This window comes from Manihot esculenta, chromosome 17, assembly GCF_001659605.2.
Source record: "Manihot esculenta cultivar AM560-2 chromosome 17, M.esculenta_v8, whole genome shotgun sequence".
NCBI classification, from domain to species: domain Eukaryota; kingdom Viridiplantae; phylum Streptophyta; class Magnoliopsida; order Malpighiales; family Euphorbiaceae; genus Manihot; species Manihot esculenta.
In genome coordinates, this window is record NC_035177.2 from 10,353,075 (window position 1) to 10,377,461 (window position 24,387).

Consider the following 24,387-nt stretch of genomic DNA (forward strand, 5'->3'; position numbering starts at 1 on the left):
GCATGATTTGAATGAGTTATATGCATGTTGGAATGGGAAGGAGAGGTTTTTGTGCAAAGGGAACCAAGTTTCTGCCCTTTGGCAGAAACCAGGTTCGGCAGCCGAAGGACATTCGGCCGCCGAACTTGCCAGGGAGGCAGGCCTTTCGGCTGCCGAAGTTGCCCCCGAAAAGAGACTTTCGTCTCTGTCTGGGACTTTCGGCCGCCGAAGGTGCCGCCGAACCTGCCCTGTTCAGCCTTCCTTTGCATGTTTCGCATGATTGCTTTAAGGTGTTTTAGGGGGTTTTTGGGGGATGTTTTCAGAGTCATGTTATAGTATGTTGGTCCCTCATTTAAGTCCACCTGTGTAGGTTCGGACCCGAGGAACCGAGGACCTCAGCAGTGAGTCAGCTGCTTCTGTCAGTGTCAGAGCTAGCCAGAGGTGAGTAGAATAACTCCTTATGTTTCAAGTAAATAAATCAGTTTTGAGCACGTTCATGCATCACGGATGCCATGTAATATTTTAGGTTGTTTGCATTAGAAATCACGAATATGTTGCATTGCATAATATGTTGTTGATGTGGATGAATGTTGAATGATCCATTAGCCCTCATATGTTATGGCATGATGATATGATATGGAAGTCCAGGTGTGGCCTGCACTACGCCCCTGGCACTATGTAAGAGAAAGACCGGGTGTGGCCTGCACTACGCCCCCGGCACCATTGATTATGTATGTTATGTTATGTATAAGAGAAAGACCAGGTGTGGCCTGCACTACGCCCCTGGCATGATTGGATTATGTAGAGGGCTAAATGGTGACAAGTTCATCCTTGATATGATTAGTTGTGATGTGATGCATTTTATGATAGCATGTGTTTTAAATGCTTTATTATTCTGCTCACTGGGCTCTAGTAGCTCACCCCTCTCCCAATTTCCCCAGGTTTGCAGGTACAGGGTAGACCAGGAGGTCCACAAGAGTATTGAAGTCGTTTGTATGTAATAGATAGAATGTGGACATGATGAAATTGTAAAGTTATGAATAGTTATGTAATGTAATGATATTGAGGATTAGAGGTTGTGCTTGACCTATGTGTAAGGTATCCCTTTTAATGCATGATCCTAAATCTTTTTATGATGTTTATGTAAACCAACTCAACATATGTTGTATCGCCCTTTTGGGGCATTGATGAGATCCCACAGAGGGATCATGTTTATGATTATGTTCAGTGCATGCACAGGTTGAGTTTGGTGTATGAATGAAAGAAAAGTTTTAATTTTTATGCATGTTGTTGATCATGTATGGGATTAAACAGGTTTACAGGTTGCATGTCAGGCTTGCTACGGGTCCCGGCGGCCTTAAGCCGACCTGGATCCTAGCACCGGTAGCGGTCAGATTTTCGGGTCGTTACAGAGGGAGAGAGAGTTGCATTCGTGCGAACGACGACCGTCGAACTTTCTTCCTATGAATAGAGTGAATTTGACCTTTCTTTTCTATATAATTTTATTTTTTTAATTTTTTGTGTTTTATTTATTTATGTTTGATTTTAATGAATTTAAATTTTAATACTTTTAGCTGTTGATTTAGATAAGATAATCGATGATATATTCAATGTCGAAACTTGAGTGGTTTCGTTGGCTGTACTATGACTATAAGAGACTGAGAGCTCTATAAATGGAATTTTTTTAGCCTCTATTGACGGCGGCCATTGAAATTTTCAGTGATGATCGGTGCTAGTTTGCACAGGTGATGATCGATGCTGGTTTGCGGGGTCGAAGTATTTCGAATTTGGTGGTCAATAATTCTTGTTGTGCTGTTTTTTCCTTTTTTTTTTTTTTTTTTTTTTCTTTCTGCATGTAAGTCAATTACTTTGCTATTTTTTTCAATTGTTCTAATTTGAACGGTATCTGTTCGGTGGTTGCTGTGGTTGCAGTCTATGCTAGACAGTGTCTCTTCATTCCACTTTAGATTTGATCGGCTTTTAATGGGCGATGAACCGGTGATTGACGGCTGTGATTTTTCTAAGCTATGGACTTTTTTTATCATTTTTTTAAAATATTTTTAATGGTTTTTATATTGAGTATTTTTTAATATAAATTTATTACATAACAAAAAATAATAAATAATTAAAATATATATATGTTTTTTAATGATATTTATTAAGAAAATCAGTTACAATTTTTTTAAAAAAAATAATATAAAAGAAATAATTCTTCTCATAATAAAAAATAATAATTTTTATGTGATTAATGTAAAAATAATGTATTAGATTAAAATAATAAAATTTTATTGAAGGGGAAATTAAAAGGTGACCGACTCTAACCGGGATCCGTTAGGAAATCACATAAACAACAATTTATCTTTTCAGACCAAATTTAAAAAGAAATGGTACAACTAGGAAAAAGCATGACGTACAACTACGACAGCACAATTACGAGAATTAAAAATTATTTTAGGAATATTCAGTTAAAAAAGCAGTTAGAAGGAGGATTTGACCCTTTTGGAGTCTCGTTTCTAATTTTTTTTTTTTCTTTTTTTTATTCACCTTCAAATTCTGTGGTCTGCAAACAACCGATTGCAACTCTACACCCACACTACACAAAATCACAGAGACCTTCTGCCACAGATCGTACTGATTCATCTCTCTGTCTCTTAAACACACTCTCACTTTCTCTCTCTTCGTATCAGAGAGGGTCTTATATCTATAGCTGAAGCTGCAAGTAAAGAAACAAAAGAATTTTAAGGAGAGGAAGGGTGCTTCTTAAAAATGTATTCTGCATTTAATTTGATGATTATTTTCAAGAGAATTTAGTCTTTTTATTTTTTTTTGAAAATTTTCTGGTGATTTTGTTGTTAGTATGCGCATGCATGTGGTGGGCTTCACCATTTATGTCCTTTTTCTTGTTTTGTTTTGAAGAATTTCCTTCCAGCTTTGCTTCTGCACTTGGTGGTTCCCTTCTTTTCTTCTCCTTTCTGGTTCCTTCATTTTCAGTAGCTATATTTGACATTTTCTTGTCTTTTCCTGTTCAAATGATAAAGATCTTACATGGGTTTTTGTGTATTTTTTTCTTGCAAAACTATGAAGAACAAATAATTAAGATCTTCGGGCTTTTAAACAAGATCTTGTCTTCTTCTTTTCTGTGGCTGAGACTGATCGGTGTATACTTGAGACTGAGATTGTTTATGAGTTCTTTATCCGTGTCTTTCTTTTTTCATTAAACTTGATGTAAAATAGAAAGAGAAATCGAAAAAAGTAATACAGTGGAGTACATAGAATAAGTTTCTTGATACTGCTCAGTGTTGAGAGATCAGTCTATTACATGTAAAAAACACTTTGAAAATTTTGATTTGGTTCAGTAATCAAACTGCTGTTTAATGGTAGATGGTCTTTTAATGTATAGTGGGCTTTTAGATTTTCTTTTTTCTTTTTCTTTGTCTTTATTTGGCTTAAAGATATGGGTCACTAGATCAAGTACGAAGAAAATATTGATGTGAAATTCATGTTCATATGGATCATGCAGTGTGTTGGATGTTGAGAAACTGTGATCCTGGAAACTTGTCGGTTGCCTGAGAAACGATGCCAAGCCAGCTATGGTTTGTACTGCTAATGATTTATCAGCATGGGAGGATTTTCCAAAGGGCCTCAGGATCCTTCTCCTCGAGGAAGATAGCAATTCTGCTGCAGAACTAAAATCTAAACTCGAAGCAATGGATTACATTGGTTAGAGATCTTCATTTCCCCTATTTCTCTTCACCTTTTTCATGCAATTTTTTGTTTGGGGTTCAGGACTAGACATCTTTATTGCATTATTATTAAGTTAGTTTCACCTAACTTTGTTGGCTATGCATCTCTTTAAATTGTCAATATATATTAATTTGGTTTTGGAATATTTGTTATTTAGAACTTAGAAATGATTGTGACTTAGTTTCAATGTCATAGAATGCTCAAATGTACCTTAAGAAGATAAACAAATCTTCTCTAATATAAATAGGATGTTTCCATGTGCTGAACAGAAATGGAAATTTTTCTATTGTCAGTGTTTCAAAACTATTTTTGGCCTAAAGGGTGGAAAATAAACTACAAGTTGTACTTCCTTCTTGATTTGCGTTAAATTCCTTTATAATTTGCCTAACTCTTGGTCCCCATCTCAACATTTTCTACCAATTTTTTTCTTTTCTTTTTCCCCTTCTTTTGAAGTGTTAATTCTCTTGTTTCTAGGTCTAATTTATTACTTGTGTCTTGCAGTTTTATAGTTGTTTCTCCCTTCTGCAACAGACTTTTATTTTTCTATTTTTGTTTTTTTTCCTGCTGTTGTTCTAACATTTACAATTCTCTTTCCAGTGTCTATATTCTGCAATGAAAATGAAGCTCTGTCAGCAATTTCAAACGAACCTGAAAGTTTCCATGTTGCTATTGTTGAGGTAATATCGCTATTGCATTTTCAATATGATGTGGGTTTTCCTAGTTTTTGAGAGTATCATGAACCTCGAAATGATTCTCTCTGTTTCCTTTTCCCCTTTTCATGGTATGCATTCGTGATTCAGTTTGGATATAATCATATACATATTCATTGTATTGTTTGATTTGGACACAGGTGGGTACAAGCAATAGCAATGGGAGATTTGAGTTTCTTGAAGCTGCCAAGGACTTGCCTGCCATCAGTAAGTTCAACTACAACATCTCATTAGTTTTCAGCATTCTTTGCCTTGTCCTCAAAACTGCTACTACTTGCTTTGTTTGATTTTTTTTTTTTTGGATAAAGATTTGCGTTAATGTTGATAATGATGTAATATAATGTACTAAAGAACAACACAGAGGTTTTCTGCAATATTAATCCAGTGCAAAATTTGATATTTTCTTTCAGTGATTTCAAACATTCATTGCCTGAGCATCATGATGAAGTGCATAGCGGTAAGCTTTTTAATCTATCAGTTACTGGTCACTAGCATCTATATGCTCTGTTTCCAAAATTAATCACTTAGGATTTGGAACCATTTGATTATTTTTCCCTGATTCTTTTCTCTATTCCCCAAATCAGAAACTAGTCTTGTACTTCCTGCTAGTTTAGTGATTGAAAACAACAAGAAGAAGAAAGGTCTAATCCGAAACTAGTTTGGATTGGCTATGCATATACTCTTTTGCCGTTCAGTTCTCTTAACACTAAGTTTGCGTCAACATTCAAAAATTTTAAATTCTTTGGTACTATTTGCCTTCTCACCCTTCCCCTACTAGTTTAGTGATTTGGAAAAAAAAAATCCTTGAAAAATTCACTCTTTCCCCATAAAAAAATTCTGTCCAGATCATGATTCTAATGTATTTTGACAATTTATTTCAGCTTGGTGCGGTTGAGTTCCTTAGGAAACCTCTCTCTGAAGAGAAGCTGAGGAACATATGGCAGCATGTGGTTCGCAAGGTTAGTTTAGTGTGTAGGTTCTGCTTATATTGTGTTATTAATGCTTCTTGCTAGGAGAAGTATTTTTGACGTTTTGAGCAGGCATTTAATGCAGGAGGAAATGTCCAGTCTGAATCACTAAAACCTGTCAAAGATTATGTAGCTTCAATGCTGCAGATCAAAGTAGAAACTGAAGAGGCAAAGAATGAGAGCTTGGAGAGAATAGAAAATGGATCTCCAGCTCAAGAAAATGAGCATGAGCAGTCATCAGGTAGTGATAAGTACCCAGCTCCTTCAACCCCACAATTAAAACAAGGAGCTCGGTTATTGGATGATGGGGATTGCCAAGATCATACTAATTGCTCAGCAGAAAAAGAGAGTGAGGGAGAATCTAAATCTGTCGAAAATACTTGTGCAATGACTGAAGTAACTCTGCAGGTAAACCATCCTCAGAGCTTAAGTGAGACTCTGATCAAAGAGGAGGATGACTTGGCTGATTGTGTCAAGTGTGAGAATAATGTATCTAACAGTCCACAAAACAAAGGCAATCTCAACAATCCTGATGGAAATGCTCAAACCCCAGATAAAGCTTCTGGTCTTCATAATTCGTATGGGACGAGAGTTATTCGAAAGAAAATGAAGGTAAAGGTCTGTTTCATAAGCATAGATTGCTTTTGAAAATTTGTTTGATCCTCAGAGGCTTTGCTTTGGGCTTCAGGTAGACTGGACAGCTGAGCTGCATAAAAAATTTGTGCAGGCAGTGGAGCAATTGGGTGTAGATCAAGCCATTCCTTCAAGAATACTAGAGGTGATGAAAGTGGAAGGCTTGACAAGGCATAATGTAGCAAGTCATCTCCAGGTCAGTAGTAAACTAGTTATTTACCTTCTATTCAACAAAAATCATTTCATTTACAATAGTAAAGATGTGTTGTTTTCCCATAAAAAACAGAAAAAAGTTTATAGTTGAAGAGCTTTGATTATTTCCAAGCAGAAATATCGAATGCATCGGAGACATATTCTGCCAAAGGAAGATGATAGGAGATGGTCACAACAAAGGAGTTATTATCAACATAAACCTATCATGGCCTATCCTCCACCTCACTCTAATCATACTTTCCAACTAAGTCCTGTGTATCCTGTCTGGGGAGCAGCTGCTGGTCAACCACCTGGTGTCCAAATGTGGTGCTCCTCACCTGGCTATTCCCCATGGCTGCCATCGGAAAGTTGGTATTGGAAACCTTATCCAGGGGTAATTTCAACTTGTTATTTTTCTCTGAAACGATTAATCGAGGTCAACTGCATGAGCATTGTCATCAACTTTTTCATACATTTCAAATTTTCATGTTTCAGATGCATGCAGAAGCATGGGGTTGCCCAGTGATGCCGCCACCTCAAAGTCCTTATTCTTCCTCACCTCAAGTAAGTATTTACCTAAAAAGAGATCTGTTACGTTTAACCTGATGAAGGTGAGAAATTTAATGCTGAGTTACTAAAATGCTTCTTATGATGCAGAATGCTACAGTTTTTCACAGTGATGGAATTGTTGATAATGGGTGCAATGGTCCACAAAATTCATTTGACCTCCATCCGGTAACATAAATCCTTGTAACTCAACATATGTTCTCACTTTTGTCCTAAAATTTGTTTTTATGTCTCCCTTTGATGGAAAACATTTTCTTATTTTCTGATATTTAAATTGCTATTCTTAAAAGAATATATTAGCTATGGGCTATGGTTTTGAAGGGAAATTCACTATTTAATCTCTGTGGTATTTAGAAACTCATTAATTAGTCTCTTGATTTTAAAAAAATACACTAAAACATCAATTTTTTTATTGTTTGAATATCTACCGATTATTATTGGCATCCAACAAGTGAAATAGTTACCGTTTTAAGTTGAATTTGACATAAATTTGATGAAATGTATCATAATGTAGAGAAATTTTAGACGTGGTTGTCCTTGGTGCAGGCAGAGGAGTTGGTTGACAATATAGTAAAAGAGGCAATTAACAAGCCTTGGTTACCGTTGCCTTTAGGATTGAAGCCTCCTTCCACTGATAGTGTCCTAGCAGAGCTTACAAGGCAAGGCATTTCCAGACTTCCTTCTCACATCAACTTCTCAAATTCCATGTGAGATTCATACCATCACTTCACTACTCTAGATCACGCTGATACATGCTTATTCAACCAATCAAAACCCATGATCTATAAGCCAAAATGGATGGGACCCACCCCTTGCTGGGACGGGGACAGAAAATTAATGAAGACGCAGAAGCAGTGGAGGATGACGTCAAGTAGGGGCAACAAGAACGGCTAGAGAAGGGCCAAGTAGACATGTGAAATTTGTGGTTGTAAATACATCCTAACAGGGAAAAATTGCTGTTCAATATTGGCCTTTCCGGGTGTTTTTATGAGCTTTTCTTTCTTTTCCTGGATATTTGTGTTTGTCAGCTCTTTGTACGTGTAATTTACACAATGGTGAATCCAGTTGTAGCAATAAAATATATAAATTTCATTTTGTAACATAATTTTTTTAATTTTTATTTAAATAATATAAATTTTATTTTTGATATTTTTATTTAGATTTTTGTATTATTCAAAGAGAAGCAGAAGAAATTTTATATTATGAAATAAAATTTATGTATTTTATTATTATAATTTCTAAATTGATATACCAGTTTAAAATATATTTTTCTAATGGATGAATGGATCGAGTTGGGTGAAGCCTATATGTCTAATAAAGAGGAAGTGGTGGGGGCTGCGGTGGCGGTGGTGTAGGTGGTGGTGTTTATGAAAAAAGGTGACAGAATCTAGATGGATGCTGACATGTATCCTATCCTTAATAGTAATGCTGTAGACTTGAGATGAGAGCATAAGCATTTCGGTATATCCAATGTTTTGGGCCCAACCAATTCAATTGGATTTTGATGTTTAGCTTTGAAAGTTTAATAGCGGTTCACGGCTCTCACCGTACACTTCCATATTATTATTATTATTATTTTAATTTCTCTTAGGTTTTGTTTATGAGACTTAAAAAACAATATTAGGTCAATTATATCTTAAATTTTAAAAAATAATCTCCTACCATTTTAACTTTGTGGCATATGTAAAAATGGTATAATGAATTAATTTTTACAAGATTAATCATCTTCTGAAAAATAAATTTCATATGTTTAATACTAAAAGTAGAAAGTTTATTTACTTTTGAGTTCTCTTTAGGAGAATTGAGTTAAATTAAACACTAGTAGAGTTTCAAGGGGTAATCTATACTATAGTAGTAAGGGTGGTGTGTTGAGGGATACTAAATGGTTTTAGTTACTTGAATTTATAATTAGACGAGTCTTTGCAACTCAATACAGGCTAAGTTAAAGGTCTATATATGATTTGGGATTATGGAATATGAAGACGACAGGCTGAGATTGATTCTAAAAGAGTTTTTAATTTAGTTGTTTGGATTTATAGTTAGGCGAGTGTTTGCAACTCAATGCAGACTAAGTTAAAGGTCTATGTATGGCTTGGGATTATGGAATACGAAAACGACATGTTGAGCTTGTTTCTGAAAGAGTTTTAAATTTATTACAGTCTTCTGTGGAATAAGTTAGACAGTATTTTTTTCAATTTGCTCTCTCATTATCGAGAGTTGCTTTCACAGTTTTAGTAAGTTATCAAACTAATAAAATAGTTAATGGACTTACAAATTTAATCATTAATTATTCTGTATTGTTAGAATTTTTTCTTTTTTCTCTATTGTTATATGTGACTTTATTGATTGAAATATTTAAAAAAATTGCATCTCCTCAATATGATCATCTCTAATTTTATTTAGCTGTTTTTTTTTTTATTTCTATATCTCGTTTGTAACAAAAAAATAAATTAGAAAACATGATGACATATTAAAAATAATTAAGACAATTTTATAATATTAATAAAAAATATAAACTAAAAAGGAGCTGACATACATCATACAAATCTTAAAATTGAAATTTATTTAATAATTTTTATACTGTTTTTCTGCAATTACACTTGTATATTTTTTTAAGGGTAAATTGCATTTAGTGGCTATATTTTAGTGAAATCTCCATTTTAGTCTTTTTACTTTTAAATCCACCTATTAAGTCCCTAACATTTGAATAAATTTACAGTTTACTGCTACGTTAGAGTTAATATTAAAATTACTATTAATTATAGAAAATGACTAAAATGCGCTTTATTATATTTTTGTGCTCTACACCTGAATGATAGTCTTTATAGAAAAAATCTTTAGATTAGAGTATTTTTAGTACACCATGAAATATCATAAAAGTAAAATCGGTGGGAATTTAAATCATATACCATGGAGTGAATTGCAAAATATAGTTTCTCCCTAGCCTTTCTCAGTAGAAGGTAATGAGATCATATGGAAGATGTCTCTAACTGCATCCAATGGGCACAAATTTATAGTGGTTGCCATTAACTACTACCACTAAGTAGGGGTGAGCAGTATTCGGTTCAAATCGAAAAAATTGACCGAATCGAATCGATTTAAAAATTTAGTTTGGTTTTTTATACATTTCAGTTCGGTTTGGTTTAATTTTTAATTTCAGAAATTTCAGTTATTTCGATTCAGTTCGGTTTTAATCAGAAAAAACCGAAAAAATCGAACCGAATCGATTAGTGATAATAATATATTTTTTCAATAATATAGAGAAATTAAATCATATTAAAATTAAAATATTTTAATTAAATTTTAAAATATTAAAAATAAAGTGTGAAAAAATAAAAAATTATTAAAAATCGAAATCGATCAAACCGAATCGAATCGATCGAATCAGACCGGTTCGGTTCAATTCGATTTCTGACCAAAATCGATTTGATTCGATTTTCATAAACACTAAAATTTCGGTTTTCGATTTATTCACAACTGAACCGACTAAATGCTCACCCCTACATAAGTGGGCAGAGGCCAAATCCTTCAAGAAAATGAAGGCTAAGCAGATGAAAGTGATGGTAATGTCACCCAATGCCCGAACGGAAGTAAATCAAGGATTATTGGATTTTACGGTAAATTTTTTCCTAAAACTATAATTTTATACTCAATGCTCTAAATTTCTTGAATCAAATTCAATTATTTATAAGCATAAACATTAATCATCAAAGTATTTATACCTATTAACATGTATGGAGAAATTAGATTTCAAATTAACTATTTTTAATTAAGTTTAAAATCGTACCACTTATAGCGTAGATCAAATCTTCATTTCGATGGAAGAGACTTCCAAGTATAAACCTTTATTCTGTCCACATGATCAACAATCGGCAAGTTTCATCACTTTGATTGAATCTTCACATTCTCTAAATTTTCTTTTTGAGAATGTAATTTAAATTTCACAAGACTGGTGGGATAGTAATTAAGTTATCACATAAATTATTACAATAGATTAAATTATTTTTCTTACGAGGATTCATCAAAGAAAATAAAGGGAAGAAGAGAGGAATAGGTGCTCTCAATTTAGGGGTTAAGAGATAAAATAAGCCATCTTTCTCTAACCCCTAAATGCCTCTTATATGGTGCTACTTAGGAGTTATTTAGGGATTGGAGATTTCTTAACCCTTAAATCTGGAATTACCCTTAAGCCTCCTTAAAAGATTTTAAGTGGGGTCCATTTAATTTTCATTCTCCGTCTATTGTCCTTTGCCCGAGTGGATTTTACATGTATTGTTTATATGCATAGAATTCTTATTTTAATTAATTTAAATTAGTTATTAATCACTTAATCATAATTAATTAAATTAATTTCTATTAATTTAATTAATTAAGCTATCCATGGACTTTCAAAATCGATCAACATTTGGTCTTTAGCTTAATTAGAATTTTTATTATTAAGTGATTTGAGTCATTGTGGATTGAGAGTTTAAGCCAATGAATATTTTGTATGGTCTTAAGAATATTTTCTATATGCTCCAAACATGTTTAATATTAAATTTTAATTAATTTAATTAATCTCATTAATTTAATTAATCATTCTCTTATCAATTAATCCCATTAATTGATATGAGGTAGATCAATATTCGGCCTTTTGCTCATCAAGAGAATAAAATTTAATTTTCAAATTCATCTATTAAAATTTATGTTATAATAAATCAAGTACATATCAAATATGGCTCAATAAAACTTTTTATTTTCCTCTTGAGGCCTATGTGATAGGCAGATGAATTCATAATTTTCTATAACTTTAATTTTGCTAATCGTATTAGAATTTAGTTTAAATTATTTTAGGAACTTGCAACTTACGTCGTTAACTAAATTCATTAATTAATATAATTAATTAAATATTTTTAATTAATTTATTTATTTATTAAATTAAACTTACTATGACTAGTTCTTATATGTTTGACTTTCCAAATTCATAGTCAATTGACAATGTGAATGTAAAGAATCTTTCTATAAATCTTGAATGACATCCCATGCATTCTAAGATCCTAGAAATCACAGTCAATGTCTAATATAACGTGTCGTGGCTACTCATGATAAATATATTTTTCATTTAAAATTCAATCATGATCATAAATCATCATATATTAGAATTCTTTCGTTAGAGTCATACTCTGGACCATATACCCTTGCTTAGTTCCATTGTTAATTAAGAAGACTTATACTAGAAAATTCTCTTTCTAACTAAGTCGGGCTAACTCGACTAAGGATTATTATCAAAAACTATTAACACGGCTATAGGACCATGCTTGTTTACTCGGAATAATAAATACCATCTTGACTGACCACTCATCTCTATATACAACTAACTTAAGTCAACACTCGCCATATAACTATACATAGTATAAATATGTAATCAGTATCAAACTTAAACCACTTGCATATGAGTCTCATCTCAAGTCTAAAGATTATATGCACTATTATGATTTAGATAAATGAATATTGACAAAGGTAAACTCTATGTGTTTTTCATCTAAGTCCCACTTGTTCAGTTTATTCATCATTATAAGCATCCATATATCTACCTAGATATCTCATATCTTATGATATGAGACTCACCACTCTATTATTATTAGTATCTCTATACTAATCAATAAAGATAGACATATATGATAGTCTACTTTGGATAAGTAATTCTTAATAAGGTATCTATGCTTGTGAACTTTTATAGCATTTTGTATAGATTGATTTTGTCATCATATTCTCAACTCTTTAAGAATGGAATGATTATAAAAAGCTATTAGGCAATAGATTATATTTAGTTTGTTAAACATCCTTTAATCTAATTAAATTATCTATTTTTATTGCTTAAAAATGTAAGATTTTGTTAAATCATTATTATTACTTATAGCTTTGGGACATACACTTCTAATGATAGATGGCTAACTTTATGAGGGAAAATATTATATGTAGATTTAGAATACAATATGAAATAGTGTTAGATAATAGAATCTAGTTCAAAGTAGAGTTCCAGGATTTGATAAAGGAATATTGAATCTAACATCATAAGTCTTCAACTTATAGACCAAGACTAATAGGAAAGTTGAAGTAGCTAAGAATGTAAAGTTGATCTTTAGGAAGATGGTAGAGACTTATAAGGTGATGTGGAACTCAGGATCAACCTGTAATGTTCTACGGCACCCCTAACCAACTAATATAATTAAAAATATAGATAATTAAGTGATAATTCTAGTTAGAGAACGTCACAAGAAAAGATCCTTGATTAGTTAACTAAGTATGAAGAAATACAAAGAATAATAATCTTTGCAGGAGATAAAAAATGAACCTAAATTTAACCAAGAAAAAATCTCATTATGAGAAAATATCAACTTTCAACTTCCTAACTTATGTACAAAATAAAATCTATTTATAGTCAAATATCTCTTAATCCTAGTTGAAATAGAAAAAAGAAAAATAAATCCTAACTGAAATAGAAAAATAAAACAAATTCTAGTTAAAATATTAAAACATAAGATAATCTTATTTGAATAAGGAAAACTAAATCTAATCCCACTAATAAAAGGATAATAATAATAAATCATTACATAACTAGAATACAAATAAAAATCGACTTCCTTCCATAATTGCCACTTCTGAAAGGATAAGGGAATATTGAAAGTTTTCTGCTTGATTTAGAATTATGAAATTCGTCCACCCTTTTAACAAGCTAAAATCCTTCTTCATATAGGAGAATTTTATTAGTAAATTTATATCAATTTGACTCATAATCTATATAGGATAATAATAAAAAAATCAAAACACACTAAAATGGCTCATATATGAGCTTCTAAAAGTGAATTGATGATAGTTGAAACAGGACTCACGAATTTTAAGAAAATAAGCTCATTTCTTTTTCTTTTCTTCTAAATTTGGCATTCAACATAAATAACTCGAATTCTATTTGATTCCTCATGATTTGAAACTTCCCATATTGAAACTTTAAAGAGTGCAAAGATTTTGATGTACAACTTGTTATTGAGATTCTTACCATTCCCGTGCTCGCATCATAAGGACGTACTAGATTGGCTACTGTATACACTATAAGATTATGGGACTATAATTAAAACATCCGTAGAGGTAACACCATTCGTATATGAAATAGAAGCAGTATTTTCAATAGAGATGAAAATGGATTCCATGAGGGTTGCACGAGGGGCAAAGATCCCAAAGTGTGAATGGGCAAGAAAAAGGTGTGAGGAGCTGGTTTTATACATGCACAAGGGGGCAATAATTTTCAATAATTTGAAAAGCATTAGAGTTATTATAGTATTTAAATATTCAATCCATAAAGCTCCAAAATCATAAGAAATCAAGTTATTATCGTTAATCTAGGGTTCCACATTAATTGGTATTAGAGCATAGGTCATAGATAAATTCTAATTTATCTATCTTTGTTGTTATCTTCTTCAATCTCAATTTCGTTATTATAGTTGTTGTTATATTCGTTTTATTGCGATAATTCATTTTCTTGTTTCAATAGCTTCTTTATTACTTCATTTGTTATCTTTGCTTCTCAATTTCGTGTTATCACAATTGAGACTGAAAGAAAGAAAAAGTGCAACTTGCAATCTGTTTGACATAAATCTTAGCTAAAATTGCTAGTTTAAGTTGTTGAAATTATTACATGCCTCAATTTTTTGTTTTGAATGGTTTCTAGTAGTTTAGAGCTTTTGAAACATTGGGTTTTGTCTAGGTTCAATCTCAGCTTCCATTGGGAGAGTGAAATTCTTTTTATTTTCATATTAGCATTTTCTTTTAACCTTTGTCATCTTTGTTTCATTTCGTTTATTGGTTTTCCTTACACATAGGGTGACATAGTTGATACATGTTACTCATTAAATTGCATATTTAGCATACTAATTGCCATTATGTGCTAATATTTTATTGTGTTCGTATTTGCTTATAGTTTTTGCTATTATATTCCTTTATTATTTAGGATGTCATTGTTTAACTCCTATTGATGCAATTTTATTAGTCTCATGTCTTATGTTGGTTTTAAAGTGCAACACTCAAAGTTAAACAATTGAGAGGTAGAAAGCTTGAGTGGTAAGTTCATAAGAGGTTAAAAACCAACTTGCAAGTGAAACACGAATGTAAGTAACTTTTCAAGACAAACATGTGAGGAAGCATGTGAAGGTCAATTTTTTTTTCTTTTGTTTGTATTTTTGAATTCTTTTTAGAATGCAAAGCAAAGAATTAGAGAAGATAGCAGGAAGCTCAATGAATCCTTTGAAATTAATTGGAAAATTTTGGTAGCTTTATGAAAATCTTAAAAAGAGCCATCAACAAAGAGGATGAAGAACCACCACTGATGACATAGATCAATTTGAATATATCCAATAAGGTAATTCTGAATCTAAAGATTTTTCTATTGAGAAAAGTGAAGAAATTATGATAGAAAGCACTTTAGTAGATCAATTCTAAGAAATCCAAGTTGGCACTGTAATTGTTAAAAAGAACAACTAATATGGAGATGAGTACGTATACATTGATCCTTTTCTCACCATTAAGGTTATTAATTAGATGAAGAATCTTCTTGAGGAGGTAGCAGTTGATACGTGCATAAGGAGGGTAATAATTTTCAATAATTTGACTTTGGAGCTATCATAGTAATTAAATATTCAATCCGTGAAGCTCCATATCATAAGAAATCAAGTTACCATCGTTAATCTAGGGTTCCACATCATAATTCTTCTAGATAAAAAAATGAATGAGCCTTACACCATATGCAAGCTTATCAAACAAAGATAAACATGATCTTTTAACAAGAAAATAAAGTCCAGGTCGATTAAGGTAGGAGACATGGTTCTAAAGCAAGCACAAGCATTCTTTTTTATCTTAGAGGAAAGTTCAAGCTAAACTTAAATGGTCCTTTACCTAGTGAAGGAGATTATACCCGAACGTACAATAGGATTGATGGACTTGGATGGTAATGAGTTTCAAGAGCTAGTATACTTGGACAGATTGAAAAAGTACTTTGTGTAAGAATAACTGTTGAATTAAAAACTCGCAATGGAAGTTTATGCAAAACTTGGATGAATAAAATAAAACTGTACAAAAAAAAAATAGAATAAATAAAAGTTAGTTTGAGAACCTGCAAAGAGTAGTTTAAGCAAACGATAAGTTAAACAAGATCTGAGTGCAAAACTTCAAAGTGCATTCAACGTGTTGAAAATTTGATCTAACTTTTAAAGTTTACATTCGTTAATTAAATTATAATTTGAAGAAAATTAGGTATACCCTGTAATGACCCAAAAACTGGACCGCTACCAGCGCTAGGGTTTAAATCGACTTAAGGTCTCTGGAGCTCATAGCAAGCTTACTATACATTCTGTCATATAAGATATAATCCTAAACTTGATCATATACATAAACATGTCATCTCATGAATCAAAACTTGGCATGTGCATATATATATAACTGAAAATATAAATCCATACTAGAGCCCTCAATAACATACCACAGTTTGGTTCAAACATAGCTTAAACTTAAATCTTTTACATAATAAGATCAATAACAAGAGGATATAAAAGAAAACTCGGGCAAAACACAATTTTAAACCACAATATATTACATGTCCACAATTATACTATTACATCAGAGCTATAACAAAGAATATTGTTGATCTCTCGAGCTAACTCTAATCCTGCAAACTTGGGATTAGAGAAAAGAGATAAGCTACTAGAGCCTAGTGAGCAGAAACATAATCATAAAATAGTTTAATAAAGCATATGATCATATGAATGCATCATAACACAAACAATTCACATCAAGATGGACTTGTAACCAATAAACCTCCATAATTCTAATAGTGTCAGATCCATAATGGGTGCTCCTCAAGACTTCCTCTTAAATATAACATAACATATTCATAGTTTTAGGAGCGTAGAATGGGCCTCGACCTGAACTTTCTCTTACATATTGTCAGGAGAATAGAACGGGTCTCAACATGAACTTCCATATTCATCATAACATATCATAACATACTTGAGGGCAAGTGGGTCATCCAACATCTATCCACAACAACATAAATTATGCAATACATCATATTTGTGAACTCTAATGCAAAACAATCTAATTTCATATACATGGCATTCATGATGCATGAGCATGCTTAAAAAGTTTGATTTCTTTAAATAATGATTCAGTTTAGTTATACTCACCTTTGGCTGACGCACGCCTAATACTGAAGCATTTATCTCACTGCAAGTCTCTACGGTCTCCCAAGTACAATCCTACACAGATGGACTTAAATAAGGGACCAAACATAACTTTTACAACACTTAAAATAACCCCCCTAAGAATACACAAGAACACTCGTAGGAAATAAGTAGAAAAAGCTGAAAAAGGGGTTTCGGCAGTAGGTTCGGCGGCCTAAAGTCCTTTACAGATCCGAAGGTCAAAACATTCAGAGGTAGGTTAGGCGGCCAAATGGTTGCCTCCACAGGCAAGTTCGGCGGTCGAACCTGGATTCTCTAGCAAGACAGAACTCGATTCTTCCTCAAATTACAGCCACCAAAACTCCATGAAAACCACTTGCGATAGCCCAAAGAACAACGTACACACTCAACACACATAAAGGACACTTAAAACTAACTTAAACCTCAACTTGCATCAACAATAATGCAAGAGAAATCATCCATTAACCCAAAAATCAAAATTTATATTTAAAGCATAAAGGGGCTTGCATGCAGCATCAAGCCACAGCAAAGTTGATGCCTCTTTTAAAAACTCCAAATAATAGAAGAGATGTGAGGATCACACTTACCTCTGGCTGGAAACACCAACACAGCGACCACGAAGAGAAATTTGGAGGAGAAGAGGGGACGAGCTCCAAAGATTTCAGAGATCTACAACTTGAAAGGATGACTTTGATTCTTCAAAATCATAATTAAAATCCATGAGAAAGCTGCTTTAAAGGAGGTTTTGAAAGGACAAAGGCAAGGAACTCACCTCTGCTCGAAATTGAGAGAAAGTTCTCTCCATTTCAGGAAGAGCCTCTTTTGTAGGTGGCTGGAGAAGCCACCTTCGGCGGCCGAACTTAAAGGTTTGGTGGCAAAACCTTGATGACTTGAAAAATCTTTTTTTTTTTTAAAAAAAAACACGTTAAGAAAAAGTTTCAAATTCATTCTATAAAAACTCTATTTTACCCTTCTAAAGATTCTAGTTTCGAGATTCCAGATTTTAATGGAGATTTCATCGAAAGGTTGGAATTTCGACGCTGGAGTTTAGCAGTGTATTACATTCTTCTACCCTTAAGAACATTCGTTCTCGAATGTTCAACAAAGCAAGCAAGCAAAACATACACATTAAGAAGACACATAAAACCATTTAACAGCTTACTATAAAAGAGATGAGGATACTGCTTAAGCATCGACTCTCAGGTCTCCCAGGTGCACTCTTCTATATTGTGGTGATTGCATAAAACTTTCACCATCGCGATTTCCTTATTTTTCAGCTTTCTAATATGTGTTTCTACGATCCATACTGGCTGCTCAACATAGGTGAGATCTCCTAGGATCTCCATATCAGGTTCACTAAGAACCTTGCTCGGATCTAACACGAATTTTCATAACATAGAAACATGGAAAACCGGATGGATTCTCTCCATAGAAGCAGGTAAATTTAACTTGTAAGATACATTCCCAATCTTTTGTAAGATTTCAAAGGGTCCGATGTACCTTGGAGCTAGTTTATCTTTCTTTCCAAAATGAATCACCCCTTCATAGGAGACAACTTAAGCAATACCATATCTCCCTCCTGAAAGACAACTTGCTTTCTGCGGATGTCTGCATAGCTCTTCTGCCTACTCACAGCTATTTTGATTCTTTCTCTAATGATGGGCACTACCCTACTTGTAATACCCAGCTAGACCCCGGCATCGGAATTCATATTTTTTCGGTGGAATCTCGGATGTCGGAGCCCTCTAGAAGGGTAAAAAGAAGTTTTTATAAATGTTTTAGCATGTTTTTATGGTTTTAAGTAAGAAAGAAATTAAGTTTTGAAAGAAAAGTATCTTGGAAGGAAATCCAGGTTCGGCCGACGAACATGGTGAAGTTTAGGGAGCACCTTTGGCCCCCGAAGGTGGTCTGGCCAGCCACCTATAAAAGGCCCCATGTCCGAAAATGGGTGAGTTTTCTTCTCCATTTTTGGGCAAAGGTGAGTCCATACCCTTCCATGGTTAGTTTTGATGTTTTCCTTCAAATCTTTCAAGCTTTTGACAAGCTTTCATCTTGTTTTAAAATTTTTAAGCTCATAATCCAAGTTGTGAAGCTTGGAGACCTTCGGAACTCATTTTCCTCAAATCTCCAAGTTGGGTCACGCCTTCTCTCGATCTTCAAGAGGTAAGCGCGGATCCTCACCTTCTTTGATGTGTTAAGTAAGTTTCAAGAAGGGTAAAGGGTGTTTAATGCATGAATAGAGTAGATCCTTGATGATAGAGTTTGTGGTAGTTTAAGGATAAACGCATGATAAATGTGTTGATAAATGTGGCGGTTGTTAGGGTATAGGCTAGTTTTAAGCTCCTATATGCATGAATGCATGTTTATGCATGCTTGGGAGTGTTGTGAATGAGTTTGGAGGGTTTTGGAGGCAAAATGTGCATGAGAGGCTTGAGTTTTCCCATTCTGAAAGAACTCAGGTTCGGGTGCCGAAGCCATGTTTAGCCGTCGAACTTGCCTGGGGAGCTAGTTTTGGCTGCCGAACCCTACCCCCGAAAGTTTAGACTTTCGGCTCTGGAGGGCAGTTTCGGCAGCCGAACCTGCCCTCGAAGGTTGGTGAGTTTCAGCTCTAGAAGCACTTTCGGCTGCCGAACCTACCGCCGAAAGTGCCCTGTCCACCCTTCCTTTGCATGTCTCCAATGCATGTTTTATGATGTTTTAGGGGGTTTTTAGGGAAATGTTTAGAGTTATGTTAGAGTTTGTTTGGTCCCTCATTTGAGTCCACCTGTGTAGGTTTGGACCCGAGGAACCGAGGAACCCTGCAGTGAGATAGCTGCTTTAGAGTCTTTTCAGAGTCAGCCTGAGGTGAGTAGAATGGATCTTTATGTTTCAAAGTAATTAAATTTTGAGCATATTCATGCATCACGAATGCCATGAGATATATTAGGTTGCTTGTATTAGAATTCACGAATATGTTGCATTGCATAATACGATGTTGTTGTGGATGGATATTGGATGACCCATTAGCCCTTGATATGGCATGATGACGATGATACGGTATGGAAGTCCAGAGACCCATTCTACGTCCTGGCATGATGTAAGAGAAAGTCCAGAAGACCCATTCTACGTCCTGGCACATTGGAATGTTATGATATGTTATGCTTAAGGGAAAGACCAGAGACCCATTCTACGTCCTGGCGCTGTTGGATTATGTAGAGGGCTATTGGTGACAAGTCCATCCTTGATGTGAATTGTTTGTGATGTGATGCATTCCATGAAAGCATATGTTTTAATATAATATTTTACTATTCTGCTCACTGGGCTCTAGTAGCTCACCCTTTTCCCTTAACCCCCATGTTTGTAGGCTCGGGATAGACCAGGAGGTCAGCAAGAGTAAAGGCATAGTATCTGTAATAGTTAGTAGTGGACATGAAATGTATAATGATGTATTGTAATGTAAGAATGGTATTGAGGTTTAGTATTGTGCTTCGCCCTAATGTATGGTTAATCCCTTTTGGTACATGATCTTTTTTAATAAATATTTTTAATGATGTTTTATGTTGAACCAAGCTTGAGGCATAATATGTTGACCCACTAGAGCATTTGATGAGGGCTCTAGTATGGGGTTTTATGTTCATAGTAATGGTGCATGCACAGGTCACGCTTGGTAGATGAAAAGTTTAAAATTTTTATGTAAACGTATGATCATGTATGAGATTTATCAGGTGTGACAGGATGTATGTTAGGCTTGCTACGGGTCCCGGCGACCTTAAGTCGATCTGGATCCTAGCGCCGATAGCTATCCGATTTTCGGATCGTTACAGATTGGTATCAGAGCCCTAGGTTCATATGGTTGGACCTAGAGAGTGTCGGACTCATAGATGTTAGAGAAGGGCAAGCACAATAGGAAAAATCATGTCCACTAGGATAGGATGTGGAGTCTTGTTTTGAATGATGATGTGAAATGCCATGATAATATGCATGTGCATCAATGACATGTGATGTATGTATGATGTGGGTTCATGTGTTTCCACATGAACCATATGATGTTAATGCTTTGTGTATGTGTTGTTTTTTCAGTAAACAGAATGCGAGGCACTCGTCGATCTACACAATTGACTGGAGTCCCACCAGAGAATGAGGGCATGGATGCCCGTCCCCCAGCATTGCCAAGGGCAATGTCATGTAGATCTAGTAGGGAGAGAGTGTCAAGGGACCCTAGAAGGTCTTTTGATGCAAGCAGGAGGGGAGCAGTTTAGGGAGGAGTGTCAGCTGAGGGGGATGAAATGGATGTTGACCAGAGAAGGGATGGAAGTTTAGGTGTGAGCATGTCTAAAGAGGGCATGGGAGAGTCTCAAGGAGGCACTCAGGCCTCGGGGTTTGGTCATCCACCCCAATATCAACCCTTTCCACAGGGCCCCGGGTATTCGATGGGAGGTACATCAGATTACCCCAGCTTTAACCCTTATCCCTCTTTCATGCCTTACCCACCTTTCTACCCACCATACCCCCAATACCTAATGTATCCACCCTCACCTTTCTACCCAAATGTAGCAAACCCTAATCCAGGGAACGTTGCACCTCCTCCACCACCCCCTGAACCTTTAGCTCCTGAAGTCCAAGCACCTAAACCTAGCTCATCTAGAGGGAGCAGAGTTAAGATGACTAATTACTTGAAGCTGGATGCTCCCAAGTTCAAGACGGGAGATGATCCGTTTGAGTACCTGAAGACAGTAAAAATGATTACAGATGAGTTAGAGGCAGATGACAGTAGAGCGATTCAGATGGCAGGGTTCACTCTTAAATGCAAAAAGGCCCGTGAGTGGTTTAAAAACTATGTGAACCCAAGACTGGACAGTTTAACCTAGGAGGAGTTTGCTAATGAATTTGCAGGATGGGCTTTCCCTGATAGCTCAAGGGAATTGAAGATAATTGAGTTTGAGCAGTTGAGGCAGACTGAGGAGATGAGTGTTGATGAGTTTACAGATAAGTTCTTGGAGTTGTTGTCGTTTGTGGGGCAAAGTTATGATACAGACTAGAAGAAAGCAATGAGGTGTACCATGAGGCTCCACCATAGGTATTCCTCCCTAATTTTTGCAACAGAGAGGGAGAGCTTCCACACTATTGTGGATGCGGCACGAAAGATGGAGGCTAGTGCCATCATTGAGGGGACGGTTAAGCAGTCAGTGGCACAGTCTTTAAGTTCCAAGATCCTAGGCAGGGGAAAGCTAGATCCCTCTTTTCAGAGTGCAACAGCTTCAGGCAATAAGAGGTGGGGTAACACCACCAAAAAGCCAAAGAAGAATAAGTTCTGGAATCGCTTAAAATTAGGTCTGGGACTAGGTGGTGGCTCAAGCTCGGGTTCAGATGGTGCAAAATGTTTGCGATGTGGTAAGCTACACAAGGGAGTGTGTCGGTTTGGGACTACAGCCTGCTTCAGATGTGGGCACGAGGGTGTAATACCCGGCTAGACTCCGGTATCGGAATTCCTACCGTCCGGTGGAATCTCGGATGTCGGAAGCCTCTAGAAGGGTAAAAGCATGTTTTTACAAAATGTTTTCATGCATTTTAATGTTTTAAGTATGAAATTAAATGAGTTTTGCATGAAAAAGTCTTTGGGGGAAAACTCAGGTTCGGCCGCCGAAAGTTAAGTTCGGCCGCCGAACATGCATGTGATTAGGAGGCACGTTAGGCCCCCGAAAGCATGAGTGAGGGAAGTGCAGGTTCGGCTGCCGAACCTCATGTTCGGCCGCCGAACATTGCATGGATACGGAGGCACATTCGGCCCCCGAACGTGGCCTGGCCAGCCACTATAAAAGGGTCCCCTTGGTCCGCACGGGCGAGCTCTTTTCTCTCCCATTGTCGGCCAAGGTGAGTCTCCGCCGCTCCTCCCTCAATCTTGAGTGTTTTCTTTAGATCTTTCATGGTTTTTACGAGTTTTAACTTCTATTTTGAAGATTTGTGAACAAAGAGCAAGTTTTGGGTGCTTGGAGGTTCAAGGATCTCAATCTCTTCATCCCCAAGCTAGGATCGTCTTCCCTCTCGTTTCTTCAAGAGGTAAGCTCGGATCCACCCTCATTATGTGTTTTAAACAAGTTTTATGAAGTTTTAAGGGGTAGAATGCATGTTAGGGTATATGTTGAGCTTATGGGTTTTTGGATGCTTTGATGAACAATGTAGCTTGATTGTTTGTGTTTGGAGTGTTGTAGATGGGGTATATGCTTGTTTGAGACCCCTAGGAACTAGTATGCATGCTTTGGTTGAACTATATACATGTTTGGATAGGTTGGGAGGCGAAATATGCAAAGGGAGCCAAGTTTCTGCCCTTTGGCAGAAACCAGGTTCGGCAGCCGAAGGTACTTTCGGCCGCCGAACATGGCTGGGGAGGCAGGCCTTTCGGCTGCCGAAGTTGCCCCCGAAAAGAGACTTTCGTCTCTGTCTGGCACTTTCGGCCGCCGAAGGTGCCGCCGAACCTAGCTGAGTTTCGTCTCTGTCTGGGACTTTCGGCCGCCGAAGGTGCCGCCGAAGGTGCCCTGTTCAGCCATTTCATGCATATTTTCTGTGGTGTTTTCATGATGTTTTAGGGGGTTTTTGGGGGATATATTAGAGCTATGTTTATATATGTTTGGTCCCTCATTGGAGTCCACCTGTGTAGGTTCGGACCCGAGGAACCAAGGACCCCAGCAGTGAGTCAGCTGCTCCAGAGTTGTCAGAGTCAGCCAGAGGTGAGTGGAACCAAACTTAACCTTTTAAATAAAGGAAACAAATGTTTAAAGCATGTTCATGCATCATGAATACCATGTTATGTATTAGGGTGACTGCATTAGAATCACGAATATGTTGCATTGCATTATTATTATTTGTTGATGATGGGGATGGACATTGCACGACTCACTAGCCCTATGTACGAAGTCCTGTGGTGCCCATAATAGGGCCGGGCAATAGCTCCGATTTACGAAGTCCTGTGGTGCCCATAATAGGGCCGGGCAATACGAAGTCCTGTGGTGCCCATAATAGGGCCGGGCATGGAGCTTAGGGATTTTTGGGTCAGTCCGTCCATGATGTGAAATGTTTGTGTAATGATGCATTCCATTACGGCATGTTTTAAATATTCTTTTTTTTTGAGTTCTACTCACTGGGCATCTAGCTCACCCCCCTCCCCTAACCCACAGGCTTGCAGGTACGGGATAGATAGAGAAGGCAAGAAGAATAAAGTCAGGATGATGTAATAGTTAGTTAGAGTTTGTGGACATGACAAATTTGTAAAATGATGTACAATTGAATAGTCTCTTTATGTATTAATGTTATTGAGGATAGAGTTGTGCTTGACCATAGTATGTTATTAATCCCATTCGTATCTTTACATGATCTTTATATTATGATGTT

The 24,387-nt window shown here is 35.6% G+C and overlaps 1 protein-coding gene across 9 annotated transcripts; it reads left to right on the forward strand.

Moving 5' to 3' along the window:
• Positions 1 to 2,515: 2,515 nt before the first annotated feature.
• Positions 2,516 to 7,893, forward strand: LOC110605264 (two-component response regulator-like APRR2). Of its 9 annotated transcripts, none has more exons than XM_043952667.1 (12): positions 2,526 to 2,747; positions 3,500 to 3,699; positions 4,321 to 4,400; positions 4,574 to 4,640; positions 4,844 to 4,890; positions 5,315 to 5,392; positions 5,474 to 6,019; positions 6,090 to 6,230; positions 6,363 to 6,620; positions 6,722 to 6,790; positions 6,884 to 6,961; positions 7,319 to 7,893. In XM_043952667.1, exons 2-12 carry the CDS (start codon positions 3,570 to 3,572, stop codon positions 7,502 to 7,504), a joined length of 1,680 nt encoding a protein of 559 aa, XP_043808602.1. In that variant the 5' UTR covers positions 2,526 to 2,747; positions 3,500 to 3,569; the 3' UTR covers positions 7,505 to 7,893. The 9 variants fall into 9 exon arrangements, with proteins under 9 accessions (XP_043808608.1, XP_043808609.1, XP_043808602.1 ...); XM_043952671.1 differs by having other exon boundaries at positions 6,129 to 6,230; XM_043952672.1 differs by having other exon boundaries at positions 2,527 to 2,747; positions 5,474 to 6,013; positions 6,129 to 6,230.
• The last annotated feature ends 16,494 nt before the right edge of the window (positions 7,894 to 24,387 follow it).

Coding starts and splice junctions, on each gene's coding strand:
- LOC110605264 (XM_043952667.1), top strand. CDS start 3,570: ATGGTTTGTACTGCTAATGATTTATCAGCATGGGAGGATTTTCCAAAG. Junction 4,641..4,843: donor CAAGGACTTGCCTGCCATCA/GTAAGTTCAACT, acceptor ATTTTCTTTCAG/TGATTTCAAACATTCATTGC. Junction 6,791..6,883: donor CTTATTCTTCCTCACCTCAA/GTAAGTATTTAC, acceptor CTTATGATGCAG/AATGCTACAGTTTTTCACAG.